The sequence below is a fragment of the Hyaena hyaena genome, unplaced genomic scaffold (assembly GCF_003009895.1).
Source record: "Hyaena hyaena isolate Hyena2069 unplaced genomic scaffold, ASM300989v1 scaffold_54, whole genome shotgun sequence".
Classification (NCBI taxonomy): Eukaryota; Metazoa; Chordata; class Mammalia; order Carnivora; family Hyaenidae; genus Hyaena; species Hyaena hyaena.
The window spans coordinates 3,301,175-3,317,026 of record NW_024080685.1 but is presented as its reverse complement, the minus strand read 5'-3'; the positions used below and the strand labels follow the sequence as shown (position 1 = coordinate 3,317,026).

Below are 15,852 nucleotides of genomic sequence, written 5' to 3'. Positions count from 1 at the left end.
AATCCATGCATTGGAGGTCTCTAATTTATTATGTATCTCATTTATCGCATTTTTCAATTCTTCATGCCTATTTTTATTTTCCATTCTGTCTGTAGCCATAGTTTCTTTGATGTCCCCTATGTTTTTTTCAAGCCCAGCTATTATTATTCTACAATCTTGTTCAGTTATGCTGCTGATATGTTTTGAGCTGTAATTTCTTCTTGGAGTTTCTTTGGAGGAGAGCTCTTTCGTTTCATCATTTTAGTTAGCTTTCTGGCTCTTGTTGGTTTTAAAGACCTGTTATGCTCTCTGTATCTATGAGCGCTGCTATATCCAAGAATAGTCTTTGACTGTCCAGGGCCTATCCTTTCAGAGAGTGTTTTTTGAATGGTATGTCTTGGTCTCTCTTGTTGGGACCTTGGTTATTTTATTTTCCTATTCGTAGTGATATTTGGGACTCTCCACCTTGTGTACTCTGGCTTGTTTCTTGAGGTAGCCCTGGAAAAGAAAACAGACAAACACACAGGGAGCAGGAGCACACAAACGCACAGGCTAATTCAACTAACATGCAAAGCAAGAGGGAAAACTAAAAAGTTAAGAGAAAAGATGGAGGAGGGAGGGCGAATAATAGGGAGTATAAAATACATAAGAGGGTCAAAAAGGAGAAAAGAAAAGGAAAAAAGAAGAAAACTGATGGGCGAAGAACGGTTTAAAGCATATAACCGGATTTCCCAGCTTCGGTTAAAATAGCCGTGTGTATGCAGTGCTGGTTGAAGAGCATAAAGAAGGAGAGAGAAGACCGGGTGGGATGAGGCAAAATTGGAAATAGAATGAACAGGCAGAAAGGATACGAAGCTTTTTTCAAAGAGGTAAAGGGTAGAATATGTTTGGATAGGTGAGACAAGAATGCTGGTATTATCCAGAGAAACTATATAGTCTAATTACTGCTGAGAGAAAGAGGTGAAAAGGTCGGGAGGTGTAGAATTTACATCTACAGAATGGACTAAATTTGATTGTTTAAGTACGCCGGTGACCAGAGGTAATCAGGTCAGTGTTCTGCGGAAAAAAAGAAAAGAAAAAAAAAGAAAAGAAAAAAAAACCCCAAAAACAAAAACAAAAAAACCCCCCAAAACCAAAAACAACACACACACAAAAAAGGGGGGGGAAGGGAGGAGGGCAGCTCTCAAGCAGGGATGGGCGCGGTGTGATCCACTGAGTCAGGCAGCAGTTCTGCCTGTAGGGAGGAGAGTGGCGGCGCTCCACCTCGCTTTTATAGGCGTGTAAACTTCCTGAGGCAGGGCCTCAGCCAAAGTTTGCTGTGCTTTTCAACCCAGGCCAGTCCCAGCCTCCAAATCCTAGGCCAAGCACCCCGCTGAAATTGCCTCAGGCGAAGCCCTGGCTTTCCCCTCAGGGCGATTCCAATCTTCCAGGCTCGCTCTGGGGGCGGAGCCAGAAGCCGCGGCTCCTTCTCCTCGGGTGGGGCTGGGGGGCCTGGGTGGGGCTGGGGGGCCTGGGCGGGGCGGGGACCTTGCCTGCCGGCGCGCTGAGCCCGCTGGAGTGAAGAAATCAAGTTCCCTCTGTGTCTCATCACCCAACACACGAAATCGAGGTCACATCTGCCAGTTTTTCTCGCCTTGCCTTCCCTCCAGAGCTCCAGCCAGCTAGGAGCACGGACGCCGCGCCTGCGCGCCTCCTCGGAGGTCCAGGCCCGCCTCGAGGGTAATGGCTGCAGGCGCGCAGCCTCTCCCAGCCGACCAGGGGCCCGCACAGAGAAGCAAATCGCGAGCGCAGCCCCTCCTGGGCGACTTGCAGCGTGGAGGGGCCTGACGCGCAGGTATTCTGTGCGCAGATTTTCTACACCCCGAGCGGAGGTTTTTTCCCCCCCGAGCGGAGGTTTTTCTGTTTCGGACTCTCTTTTTTCCCCTCTCACTCCCCACAGAGGGGGTGGCTCGTCTCTCCAGTCTCCAATCCAGGCCCGATTTTTACTTCCCCAGTTCGCACTCACGTTAGAAGACTTTCTCAGTGGAATCTGCGTCCTTTCTCTCCCAATCTCTTGGGTGTGGTACGGTTTCTGATGGCTTCAGATCTTTTCTGTGTGATGCCTGGGCGTGAGTGCAGGTACGGAGCTCCCTCTCTCATAAGCACTTTTAAATTATTCCTTGACCATTAAGTAGTACTGCATTATAAAATAATGTTTATAATATCATATGTAGCATTAACTTTAAAAGCATAATCTGCGTTTTACATTGTTGACCTTAAAAGTAAAACAGCCAGTTATTTTTCCAGCAAAATGGGTTTATTCAGGGATAGCAGAGGAATTACAGTCAGCACATGCAAGCTATAGCAAACCATAGGTAAGTCTGTAGTTCAAAACAGAGGAACGTTACTCTACAGAGAAAAAGATGAATTGGGAGGGGCTATTTTGAAAGGAAATCCGTTGGAGGAAAAATGAGAGTTCAGGTCAGGATGGTTTCTTATTGGCTGACATGTATTTTCTTACTGGCTGAGCTCATTGCTGGACAAGAAGAAGGAAATCTGGCCATGTGTAGCAACATAGATGGAACTTGAGGGTGTTATGCTGAGTGAAATAAGTCAGGCAGAGAAAGACAGATACCATATGTTTGCACGTATAGGTGGATTAGGAGGAACTTCGTGGGGGAGAAGAAGGGAAAATAGTTGGGGAGAGGGAGGGAGGCAAACCATGAGACTCTTGAATGCCGAGAACAAACTGAGAGCTGATGGGGGTGGGGGCGAGGGGAAGAGGGGTGATGGGCATGGAGGAGGGCACTTGTGGGGATGAGCACTGGGTGTTATATGGAAACCAACTTGACAATAAACTATTTTAAAAAAAAAGAAATATTTTTGGTTTTGGCCTGCTACTGAGGATGAGTTGGTAAGGTGTGTGAGCTCCCCCTTCTGGCCTCCTGACTTTGTTTTAAATGAGAATTCGTTTATTTGGTTTCATGTTATTATGCAAATAACATAAGTAAGCAGTAAAGATAAACTTGAAAATGGAGTAAAGTAAGATAAACTGCTACCATCCATGATTTCACTGTCTCGAAGATAACCAGTGCTAGTATTTTACTGGTTATCTTCTCAGCCATTTTTCCATGGGTGACTTTTACTTTTACATGGTTATCAAACTATATAGGCCTATGTATGATATGCATACACATATACATTATATGTATATTCTATTCGCTTAATATTACCTTATTGGTATTTCTTGATATTATGGCTTTCTCTTGTAATTCAACCCAAGTCCATATGCCCAACACGCAGGAAAGCCAGTCACTGAGAATTGGAATGTGCAGCAAGGAAAGGGTTTATTGGAGAGGCATCCAAATGAAAAGGCAAGGGGAGGGCAGGCCTCAAATCCACCTCCCCAAAGGGTTGTGGTTGGATGTATTTAAGGATAAGGGGTCAGAATGGCATGGGGTATATACTTGAGTAGAATATGCTGGTTGAAAATAAGGAGAAGGGAGGTGTCTTTCTTCCTTTTTGAACATGTGTGCACATTCAGGAATCCTGTCTTCTCATGGGATACGTGTTCATTAAATGGCAGAGGAAGCATGGTAAGTGTGTGTGGGGAGATCTCGGGGTGTGTCATCACAGAGGTTACTTGCGTTCACTCTTGATCCCTTTGGCCCAACCACAAGAATTCTTCCCCATTTCTTCCAGTCTCAGCCATTCTTGTTGGTAATGAGTCAGCGTCTGCAAAACAAGCTCCTCAATCAATCTGGTTTAACCAGGGTTCTCTTAGGGTAGAACAGTCAAGCATTTGTTAACTCACCATATTGGGTTCAGTCTTTATACAAATACATTTTAATGATGGTAATCTTCAGGAGCTAGCGGGACTATATTACAGCACTTTTCTTTCCTCTTGGACATGAATATAGATCAGCTCTCATTTCATCATTTGATTACCACATGTATTGACTATTCTCCTCATGTCTGGTAGCAAATTGTGTTTCAGGAGAAAAATCAAATTTAACTATGTACCTCCGAGGAATGCATGTAAACATGAGATTCCAAAGACAGCCAGGCAAAATGAGGTATAGATATATATATATATATCATCCACAACTAAGGAGAATTGGTTGGGGGTCTGGGACTTCAAAAGGAAGGAAAGCAATTTGCAGGAAGATGAAAAAGAGTAAACTTTTGGTAAACAAATGTCTGCAAGGCCATTCAGAAACAATGGGATATAGAGGACTTTGATCTAACAGGCCTTGCTAGATTTCTCCCTGTCTGTCATGTCTGATTCGTATTCTGTTGTGAATCTATGGTGATAGCTCTCTTCCAGGAGTGGTTCTCTACCTAAATGCTTTTAGGCAGTCAGGGGAAGGTCAAAGCTTCTTTCTGAGTGGTTTGGGCCTTGATTGTTTTCAGGGCAAAATAATCAGCATGCCAAAGTGAGACATCTGGAAGCAAGTGGTCTTAAACCCCGGCGGCTCCCCGCCTTTGGGCAGCTTCCCTTGCTCTGCCCTTTCTTCCTTGGTAGTCACATCCAGTCTGTGATTCACTGCTCCTGTGACACAGCTGTTCAGCCCAGCTGGCCCGGAGCTGCAGGCTGCTCTTTCTAAATCTCCTCTTGCAGTGTGTCCTCTTCCATACAGTTTCGCCCACTTCTCCATGTGAGAAACACATCCAATACATTCATGCTGTGCTGCCTGCCCTCACTCTCTCTCTCTCTCCATTTGGAAGCCCCTCCACTTTCCCACCTAGAGGAAGCCTCCCCCTTCCAGAACCAGCTCCTGCAGGATGACAGCCCCAGGACTCCCCTTCCGGTGACCTCCCTCCCTCCTTTGGGTGTCTGGCTAGAGCCTTGGGTCCACTTCAGAGCACTTTCCACATGGAGGTAGCGTTGGAATGGCAGTCCTGTACTCCCATGCTGTGCCGTGGATTTTTTGGAAACAGGTACCAGAGCTTCACATCTCTCCATCTCGAGAGCTTCTCATAAGCCCGCTTGCACATGGTGTTAGTAACTAATGCTTCCTAAGCACTCAGTCTGTACCAGGCTGTATTCTAACCAGATTACAAGCTTATGTGGATTACAACCTTATAAGGAAGGCATGATTTTATCTCCATTTTACAGATGAGGAAACTGAGTAACAGAAGCAGTAAGTTCTGAGTCACAGAGCTAGTAACTGAGGAAGCCAAGGTTGAATGCACAGCCTGGCAGTCAGCTCTCCACCCATACTCCACCTGATGTGCTCAGTCAGGTGCACATCACTGCACATGACGGCTGACAGTAATTCTCAACAAAGAGCGGTGGATGAGTGAAGAACCCAATGGCTGAAAGATAAGGATTATATGACAATATTGTATGTATCTAATTTATACAACATCTCCAAGAAATTAGATATTGCATAGATGTTAATTTTCTAGCTAATTAAAGTTATTCCTTTTGGTCTCCTTATCTCAGGCTATTGTTTATCTTCTGTGATTGGTGAGATTTTGTTTAATCATCCAGGGGTTTAAAAACTTTTTTGTGTTATAAAGTAAGAACTCTGGGGGTGCCTGAGTGGCTCAGGTGCTTAAGTGTTCGACTCTTGATTTCAGCTCAGGTCATGATCTCACAGTTTGTGAGTTCGGGCTCAGGGTGCACAGCGTGGAGCCTGCTTGGGATTCTGTCTCTCCCTTTCTCTGCCCTGCTCTCTCTCTTTCTCTTTTTCTATGTCTCTCTCTCTCAAAAACAAATAAACTGAAAAAAAAGTAAGAACTCTGTTTTAACCAAAAAATATTTTTAAATGAAATATCTCTAAATTCAATCTTGTATTTTCCAGCCTGATTAAGTAGTTCGTGGCATATGACTCAACCTTTTCTTAATGTTTAGGGAGATCACTATGATTAAAAAATAGTAAGCCATAATATGAGCCTGTGATGTCCCGAGGCTTTCAACATCCATAAGATTTATTAGCATCCACTAAGTACCACGGATCGTACTAGGCACTTTCAAGTTCAGTTCCTTAATTAATTGTCTAGGCCTAAGATTTGCCTTGCCCTTTTTTTAAACCCTTGTTTCTATTTCTGGAAGTTTCTTCAGTCTTCTTGGCTACTGTAGAGCAGTAATCGAGCACTTCTTGCTCTCAGTCTGCTGTTCCCAGCAGGAGACCACCCTGCTTCTAGTTGACTATTTTCGATGAGCTGTGGGGGAGATTTGGGTAACCAGACTTGTCTGTGTGATTATTAAAACCCCTCTCCTTGCACTGTGGCCTCCCTGTGGTTTCCAGAAGACAGGAGCTTGGGAGGGGAAACATTTTGGGTTTCCTCCATCAGTTGCTGTTCTGACAGGGAGCCCTCCCCTCCACCATCCCTTCCCTTGGCCTCTGCAGGGCAGGAGGCCACTTCTGCTAGCCAATGGCACTGGGTCCCTTCAGTTAGAACACAGGCCATGTGTCAGTCATGCCTCAGGGTGACCGGGGGCTGCGGGAAGTCATGTGGTTCGCGGTGAGTGACCTGACATGGCCCCTTGCTGCCTGCCAAGGGAATGAAGTATTTTTATAGTTTGGTAATCCTTGCTTTGAACTTTTGAAATTTATTGAGAAAACAAGTCACGTTATAGTGCTTCAAGTGATTGGAGCCTCTGTGATCGATTTCCCTTTAAAACAGTAGGTTCTTACGGGCTAAGCAATAAAGAAAACATTTAAAAAGTCATCTCCAGAGTCAGTAAACCCAAGCAAACGTAAATGAAGCAGGCTCTAGGCTTGGAAATATTCAGGCCATCTGAATAATTGTTCATGACATCTGGGTTCAGTGAAAAAAATGTTAAAAGCCTTAGCAAGGTTACCAGTTTTCGTTACTCAGAAAACTTGGCAAAGTTGATCCCTGGGCTTCTGTACCTGGGTTGGGTCCCAGCTCTTGGCTCCTTGGCCTGGCTTTCTTTGAGGGCAAGTTTGAGGGCAAGTTGGTTTTCACCCTGGGGTCACCTTTTCTGTTTCTAGTTCCTTAGTGGTCAGCAAGGCCACCGTAGGGTTCTGGGCCGCAAATACAAAGAGCTATGCCTAGAAAAGGTTGTCCCCCTCCCCCTCACTACAGGGAGGCTCTGGGACTCACCAGTGGGGAGGGGTGCCCCTCTCTTTGGGCAGAAACCTTGGTGGAGGCAGGGGTTTCCCTTGAAATGTCCTCCTCCAGCGCTAACATGTCACTTTGCATTCACTTATGTGTAGAGTCCTGAAAAACCTCGGTCGTGGAGTCAGGTGACCAGAATTCCACACCTGGTCCCGACACTTGCTGGGGAGTCCTGGGCTAATTTATCTGAGTCTCTGTTTTCTTACCTATCAAAGGCTTGGGTTGTGATTTCTACGTAAGGGTCTTTGGTTACAAGCAAGACAAACTACCTCTGGCTAATTTAAATGAAAAGGGGATTTATTTGAAGGCCGTAAAGGGGCTTACAGATTCCACACAGCAGCTGGGAAGACAGGGACAGGGGCCAGGACAGCTTTACAGGTCCACGTCACAGGAGTGCATGGCTCATTGTGTGTGCCCCATGGCCAGAGGAAGCTGTCTTTCTACCGTGTTTTGCATCGTTTTTTTAAGCTTACTTATTTTGAGAGAGACAGAGACAGCGCGAGTGGGGGAGGGACTGCCCTCACCCCTGTACTGCCAGCACAGAGCCCCAACGTGAGGCTCAAACCCATGAAACTGTGAGATCATGACCTGAGCCGAAACCAAGAGTCGGCTGCCTAACCGACTGAGCCATCTATGCACCCCAAATGTGTTTCGCATCTTAAGGCCTCTGTGCTCAGGATCAGAGCCCAAGGGAATGGAACTGGTCCCGCTTGGATCTCACGGTACCGCCCAGTGCCGGCGAGGAAGGACAACAGGGCTCTGAGTAGAAGAAAAGGAAATGAATGCACGTCAGGCAACCAGGTTTCATTCTGCAGACATTTATTAAGCACCTTTTAAGGGAGGCCATGTGATACAGTAGGAAGAGCACTGTGTGTGATTTAGAAGACTTATCTTCAAGTTCTGACTCTTGTGATGCCCCTCTGTGCCCTGTGTTTCCATATCGCTAAAAGTGGGGCCAAAGTGCTTTCTCTGTGCCACAGGTTCGCTGTAAGGTCTGAATGGAATCAGATGAAATCGTGTGGTTAAATCCTTTGAGTTGCTATGTGGGGTCAGATATTTATCTATTACACATAGCTTGGTACTTAGTGATGAAGAGAAAGGATACCTGTTTTGATGCATATATGTGTATATGTTTGCTTCTTATTTGCTTGTCTATTTTTATTTTAAATTCTGGAAATTGAGGTATGCAATTGAGGCATCAAGACAATTCCTTCATAGTCTAAATGATGTCATTAAGTAGTTTATAACTCTGAGCCAAAGATGTGGCACAGAGAGCCTGCTCTGCAGGTGTTTGGGGGTGAGGTTATGGTCAGGGAAGGCCTTGGGGAAGGTGGAGGGTAGCCTTTGTACCTTTGTCAGAATTATAAACTCTTATAGATTAGCCCTGTCCCATAGAAATATAATGTATTTAAGAAATACATTTCTAAAGAAATGTATAGAAATATATGTAATTAAGATTTTTCCAGTAGCCACAACAACAACAACAAAAAGGCAAAAAGAAACAGATGTAATTAATATGAATGATATATTTTTATTTTACCCATTGTATTAAAGGGTATCCTATTATACTGTTATTTATATACTGTTATTTAGGGGTACCTGGGTGGCTCAGTCGGTTAAGCATCCGGCTCTTTATCTTGGCTCAGGTCAAGATCTCACAGTTTCTGGGATTGAGCCCTGCGTTGGGCTCTGCCCTGATAGTGAAGAGCCTGCTTGAAGTTCTCTCTCTCCTTCTCTTTCTGCCCCTCCCCAGCGCTCTGTCTCTGTCTCTCAAATTAAAGAAATACACTTAAAAAAATAAAAAATAAAATAGTATCATTTCAAAACAGGTAATCAATATAAAAAAATTAAGATTATTTTACATTCCTTTTTGTATGCTGTTTTTGAAATCTAATGTGTATTTTACCCTTACAACACATCTCAGTTTCGATATAAGCCACAGTTCAAGGGCTTAGCAGACACATGGCAACTGGGTCAGACAGCCTGGCCCTAGACAGAACAGGAAGAAGAAGAGGTAAGCAGCAGAGGGAGAGAAGCAGTCGACACAGGAATTTAGTGAACATCTACGATGGACCAGGCAGGGCCAAGGCGAGCGTAAACCATTTGGTGAACAAACTATCAGGTCCTGTTTTTATTTTGAAGTTTGATATTTTGTTCAGCGTGAATGTTTTTGCATTAATTTTGATTTTTAAAAATGCACTGCACTATGATGTACCTTCATTACTGAGTGTTCTGGCACCTCTTACATTTTGCGCACAAGGCAAGTGCCTCACATCCTCCTTACCCTAGTGATGCCCTGGCTCCTGGTCATTCTGTGAACTTTCTAATACCTTGTCTGGGGGCATGAACCTGAACCAGACTGAACTGTGTACTAGAGAAAGGAGTGAACTCCTCTAACATACTAAGTCTTGGGCATTTATTTTGTTAAATGAATTTTTAACTGAATGCAAGTTAGAAATAAAAAGACTTTGGAAAAGAAATTGAAATTCAAACTGATCTATGAACTGAAAAATTTGAAGCTATTTTGGGAGCCAGCTGTCACTCCAGAGAGAGTTCAATGGCCTTGATTCCCTGGTCGTGGTGACCCTTGACCGTTGCAGTTCCCAAATTGTAGGGGGAAAGCATGAAAAGGCCAGTGGTGAGGGACTGTATCCTAGGCCTGATTTCCTTCCTACATGCTGACTTTACTCTCTAGTTGTTAAGGAATCAGTATCTGTAAGCTCTCTAGAAAATGATTCTAATGGGAATGTTATATTGAAAATAACTTCCATGCTAGAAGGTAAATCTTGCTTTTTTTTTTTTAATGTTTATTTATTTTGAGAGAGAGAGCAAGTAGGGCTGGGGCAGAGGGAGAGGGAGAATCTCAAGCAGGTTCCGTGCTGTCAGGGCAGAGCCTGATGCAGGGCTCAATCTCACGAACCGCAGGATCATGACCTGACCCAAAATCAAGAGTTGGACGTTTAACTGTCTGAGCCACCCAGGAGCCCCTTGCTTTTTAAAGTGGTGCCTATTTTCAAACAGAATCCTTTTCTTTTAGGGAACTTCGAAACAAAGCAGATATTCAATTTGGAGATAATGGAACAACAATATCCGCTGTTAACAACAAGTTCTATGTTTTTGAACGAAATCAATCTGTTGGAGATCCTAAAATTGACTTAATTAGAACATTAAATATTCCTGCAGTGGTAAGTAGGCATTTTTAGTATCATTATTGTGGTTTGTAGAAGAAAAAAAAAAAAGCTAAGTTAAAGCTGCTATGGCTTTTTTACATCTAGGAGTTACTAAGTTATGTCAAAAATATACAAATGTGAAAATATACATTTTTACACTTCCCTTCCTGAAAGTTCATCTAAGACATTTTATTCTGAGATTTCTCAAGCAAGATCTTTTCAAATGGTGACAAAAGGCAGATTATAGGATTCCCCTCCCCCCCTCCACAGTTTCTTGCTGTGTCTTGGTGATCAGTTCTTGTCCAAATAAACATGTCCCTAGGATTTGGCGGCGGCGGGGGGGGGGGGGGGGGGGGGGGGGGGAGAGAGGATAGCCAATAATTTTTCAAAGATTTATTTGCCCCTTGTTTTGGCTCAGAAAATCTAGCAACAGAATTTGCATACCACTTCCTAGTTTAGATTTCCATCTTTGATTTTTAAATTCTTCAAATACATACTGATTCCTCCCACCCCCTTTCCAAATAGAGGCTGGGCTGCTGATTCTGGATTTCACTGTCTGTGTTCTGACAATCCCATCCAAGAAAGACATAGGAGCCCCTGAAAACTTTCCTCTTCACCTCCAGCAACCCCCTATGGAGCTCCCACTCTAACTACAGGGTGACAACGACATACGCAGCTGGACACTCATGGTAGACTCAGGACGTAGAAAGTATTAGATCCTACGTTTGGTCTACTTGTGGAGGGGGGGCGGGGGAGGGCGGGCAACCTCTGGCTCCGATCAGAGGGGAAGTGGCACCCTCTTGTGGCTAAAGATGCTAGTGTATTTACAAGCTTTCTCTCATTGCAAATGCAGTGCAGGGACAATTGAACAGCTGCCAGTGGGAACGCTAAGTTCATGCTTACAAAGTAGAATACTGAGAAAGGACAAGAGCTGTAGAATCTTATTTGTGCACGCGTAGCCACATTTTGCAGCTATTTAGTCCTAACATTGACTTTGACGTTTCCAGCCCTTTTTGCTGAAGGGGCCATAAGAGAGTGGGCGGGAACTGTGCTCTGAACTTGCCTGTGTTTCTCAGACTGCCATGGAATGGGCCCGGCTCAGCTTCCTCCAGAAGTTCATCGAGGCCCTGCTGAAGGCCTATCAGCAGTCGCTGTTTGTGACACACACCGTGGACGAACTGCTCTGGGGCTACAAAGATGAGATCCTGTCCCTCATCAGTGTTTTCAAACCGGAGATCTCGCCCTATTTTGGCCTGTACTATGGGGTAAGGTGATCTTTCTTTTTAGAGCCCTTTTTTTTTTTTTGAGGGATTGTGCATGCGCAAGCGGGGAAGGAGCAGAGGGGAGAGAAGGAACCTTAAATAGGGGTTGAACCCACATGGGGTTCAATCCCACGACCTTGGAATTATAACCTGAGCTGAAGTCAAGAGTCCCGTGCTCAACCTACTAAACCACCCAGGCGCCCAGATTCTCTTTATTCAGGTGAGGGAGGGGCACTGCTAGCCAGATTTTATCTTCACTTTGGGTTTCTTCCAGAAGACCAAAAATTGCCTGGAATTCTAGATATCCTGTACAGTATATGAAAAAGAAGGAAGTGTTCTAGTTTTTAGGGGGAAAAACCCTTCTCCCACAATTTCAGCATGCCACCAGCAGTGACTTTCAATGAGGGCAGCTATGAAAAATACATAGAGGATGACTGTGCCATTAACCAGGTGCGATCTTTCAAAACTATCATAAATTTCAGTGATAGGTGCCAAGTCTTCGTTGATGACTCAGGGGCTAAACCCATTCATCAGCCTGACAGAGACAAGTAAGAAACTAAGTAGGAACATGATAGTCCGTTAGGGATGGGAGCCACCTGTTAGATTTTTCAGACGTGTCATTTATGAAGGAGGATGGATAATTTGAAACTCTGTGTCCCTCATCTATGATTTCTTATGCTTATAATGAAATTTTGTGTGGTTCCTTGCAGATTTTATTCACTTTGGCTTGAAATAAAAAATATATTAGCATTCAAGTATTTATTATCCAAAGCATATGTTATTGCTGTCTAAGTTTCAAATGAATTAAAATTAAAACAGTTTTTAAAATCTACGTTCCCATATATCTCCCCTCCCCACCCCCCACCCCCGACCAAGAAACAAAAAAGAGAAAGCACTTGAGTAAAATGGATACTGTTTGGGAGGTTGCTAATGACAAACTTAAACTCAAGAAGAACGTTTTAGATTAAGGGTGGGTTCTGAGACTGTGATGAATTTCCTCACCTTTCAATTTGTTGTTATTCTCTGGTTTTCACTACTCAAGAATCTTACCCTTATCTCCGAGAATGTTCCTCTACAGCAGATGGTGATAATGCTTCCCCTGTGCATGCAAGGGTATACAAAACCTAGAAACCATTCAAACAAAATAATAAAAAGTTCTTAACATTATTTATACAAGAGGTGGGGGTCCTAGAAATAGGGCTCAACTGACCCTGAATCCTTCCCCCTAGGGAGGTAGAATTGATAGATGCTTTCTAGAAGATCCCATCTGGGGGCGCCTGGGTGGCTCAGTCAGTTAAGCTTTCAACTTTGGCTCAGGTCATGATCTCACAGTTGGCGAGTTCAAGTCCTGCATGGGGCTCTATCGGTAGCTCAGAGCCTGGAGCCCACTTCGGGTTCTGTCTCCCCCTCTGCCCGTCCTCTATCTCTCTCTCAAAAGTAAACATTAAAAAAAATTTAGAAGATCCCATCTGAAAGGAGCCCAGCTTCCATAAGACCAGAGGAAGCACTGATTTTTTTTAATTTTTATTTTTTAATGTTTTATTTATTTCTGAGAGAGAGAGAGAGAGACAGCTTGAGCAGGAGAGAGTCAGAGAGAGAGGGAGATACAGAACCCAAAGCAGGCTACAAGGCTCTGAGCTAGCTGTCAGCACAGAGCCCGACATGGGGCTCAGACCCACGAACCATGTGATCATGACCTGAGCCGAAGTTGGACGCTTAACCAACTGAGCCACCTAGGTGCCCCAACACTGATTACCCTTAAGCTGTGACTAGACGACCCTTCTAGAAAAAAATGTCAGGTGAATTTCCAACAGAGATACAACAAAGGTTACCTTAAGACCCTTTGGGTCCAAGTGGTTTCTGTCTACCTGCAAGGTAGATCCTGTTCCTAAAACCTCTGTATTTTTCAGGTAATTTTCATTGTACAGCTTGTTTTTTTGTTGTTGTTGTTTTTACATCATTGACTTCATCAGACTTACAACTAAAAGCCTTTTAGGGGCACCTGGGTGGCTCATTCGGTTAAGCGTCTGACTCTGGCTTAGGTCAGATCTCATGGTTTGTGGGTTCGAGCCCTGCATCAGGCTCTGTGCTGACAGCTCAGAGCCTGGAGCCTGTTTTGGATTCTGTGTCTCCCTCTCTCTCGTCCCTCCCCCACTCATGCTCTGTCTCTCACTGTCTCAAAAAATAAATAAACTATAAAAAAAGTTTTTTTTTAAAAAAAGAGCCTTTTACATCTTTTTAAAATGTAACCCACCTTTATGGACTGGTTAAGAAATTGGCATTTTGGGGGCGCTTGGGTGGCTTAGTCGGTTAAGCATCTGACTTTCGCTTAGGTCATGATCTCGTGGTTCGTGGGTTCGAGCCCCGCATCGGGCTCTGTGCTGACTGCCAGCTCAGATCCTGGAGCCTGTTTCAGAGTGTGTATCTCTCTCTCTCTGACCCTCCCCTGCTCACGCTGTCTCTCTCTCTCTCCTAGAAAGAAAGAAAGAAAGAAAGAAAGAAAGAAAGAAAGAAAGAAAGAAAGAAATTGGCATTTTTATTTTCCCAAGATTGTTTTATGTATTTATTTATTTGTTCATCTCTCTGCCCTTGTCCTTTGTCACTCCATGTAGATGCCATATCTCCACAAAGCCCTGTACCATTGCTCAGTTAGATTAGTACCTTGAGTGCATTTGCCACATCCAGGAATAGAGCATAAGACTTGAAATCAGAGAGCCTAGATTTATGTTCTGACTTTTTCACTTAGTAACTGTGGGGCTATATTTCTGAACCTCCATTTCATATTTCATCATGTATAACTTGAGGCTAAAAGTATCCACACTTCAAAAGTTGTTTTGAAAGGCTAAGTGAGAAGTCCATAAAAATGCTTTGCATACTGTAAATCACAGTACACATGTCAGGAACTGTTATTCATTTTTCTCTTTGTGACTGGCCCCCAAGATGATGCCGAATTAACATGAATGACTGCTGTCGGGGCGCCTGGGTGGCTGAGTCGGTTAGGCGGCCAACTTCAGCTCAGGTCATGATTTCACGGCCTGTGGGTTTGAGCCCTGTGTTGGGCTCTGTGCTGACAGCTCAGAGCCTGGAGCCTGTTTCAGATTCTGTGTTTCCCTCTCTCTCTGCCCCTTCCCAGGTCGTGCTCTGTCTCTCTCTGTCTCAAAAATAAATAAACGTTAAAAAAAATAACATGAATGACTGCTATATCTTTTCCATTTGGCATCCAAACTGTCTGAGTGTAGTTGGTAAAAAGGCAGTGTTTCTGTTCAGTTGGTCATCTGCTCCGGGTCAAATACTGATTCTTCAGCCAATGGCACAGGACGTTCGCACTTGAGCTGTCATTCATTCAAAGACCAGGATAGGCAGGGGGCGCACTCCTTCTGAGAGTCTTTCCTGAATCCTGCTGGCGTCATGCCATCCTCCCCCTCGGATGCACCAGGCTTGCAAGCCTGCCCACCTGCTCCACTACACGCGATGAAGATTAAACCTTGGTTAAGGCATGAACACTTTTTCTTCAAAGACTCTAGTATGAAACAACCAATTAATGGGGAGGGACAGGGTATGAGAATGTACAAGATGAGTGAATGTAGAACATTGGCACAGAGTTTCTGAGAAAAAGGGACCTGGTTAACTATCACATGCTCATATTTCTTATTGTGGGGCCAATCAGCATATTTTTACCCATTGATTTTAGGGCACCTCTGTTCTCCTCCACATAAGAGAGTTCAAGCACCTCCCACTAAGTGTGGGTTCTCGTGTGTGTAAAATATATAGTTTTTAGAAAGTGTCTTTGAGAGGTCAGCCTGTCCAGCTTGTCCTTCGGTGGAGGGGATAGGGTTATGCTTACATTACACTAGTGGCGTGACTGTAGTAGCCTGTCTCAGAGCACCTCTCCCTCTCCTGTCGTAATATGTCCCTTGTATCCAGCCCACATCCCTACCCTGAGAACACAAACTCTATTTATTCCCGATTGTCCTCCACTAACAAAGGTTCCGATGAGAGACAGGGAAGCATTCACATGCAGTGCCTGACTCTTGGCAGAAAACAACTGGAGAGAACCCTTTCTGAATTACTGTGAAACATGTAAATGCTTAACTACTTTGCTTAGGCTAGATCTGAGTTAAGTAGAGGACTTCAGGAAATAATATCCATTCATTTTTAAAATTGGTGGTTCAGCATTTTTTAAAGTTTATTTATTTTGAGAGAGAGAGAGAGAGAGAGAGAGGGAAGGCAGGAGAGGGGCAGAGAGAGGGGGGAGAGGGAGAGAGACAATCCCAAGCAGGCTTTGCACTGTCAGTGCAGAACAAGACGTGGGGCTAGAACTCACGAACCATGAGATCATGACCTGAGCTGAAATCAAGAGTTGGTTG

At 44.2% G+C, this 15,852-nt stretch overlaps 1 protein-coding gene across 1 annotated transcript in view; it reads left to right on the top strand.

The window, feature by feature from the left end:
- The window catches only part of SCARB2 (scavenger receptor class B member 2), an 86,635-nt gene that overhangs the window by 32,851 nt on the left and 37,932 nt on the right, over positions 1-15,852 (top strand). Inside the window, exons 3-4 of the mRNA XM_039230975.1 lie at positions 10,091-10,238; positions 11,300-11,488. Coding sequence (XP_039086906.1) covers positions 10,091-10,238; positions 11,300-11,488 — 337 coding nt within the window. The remainder of the gene's footprint in view (positions 1-10,090; positions 10,239-11,299; positions 11,489-15,852) is intronic.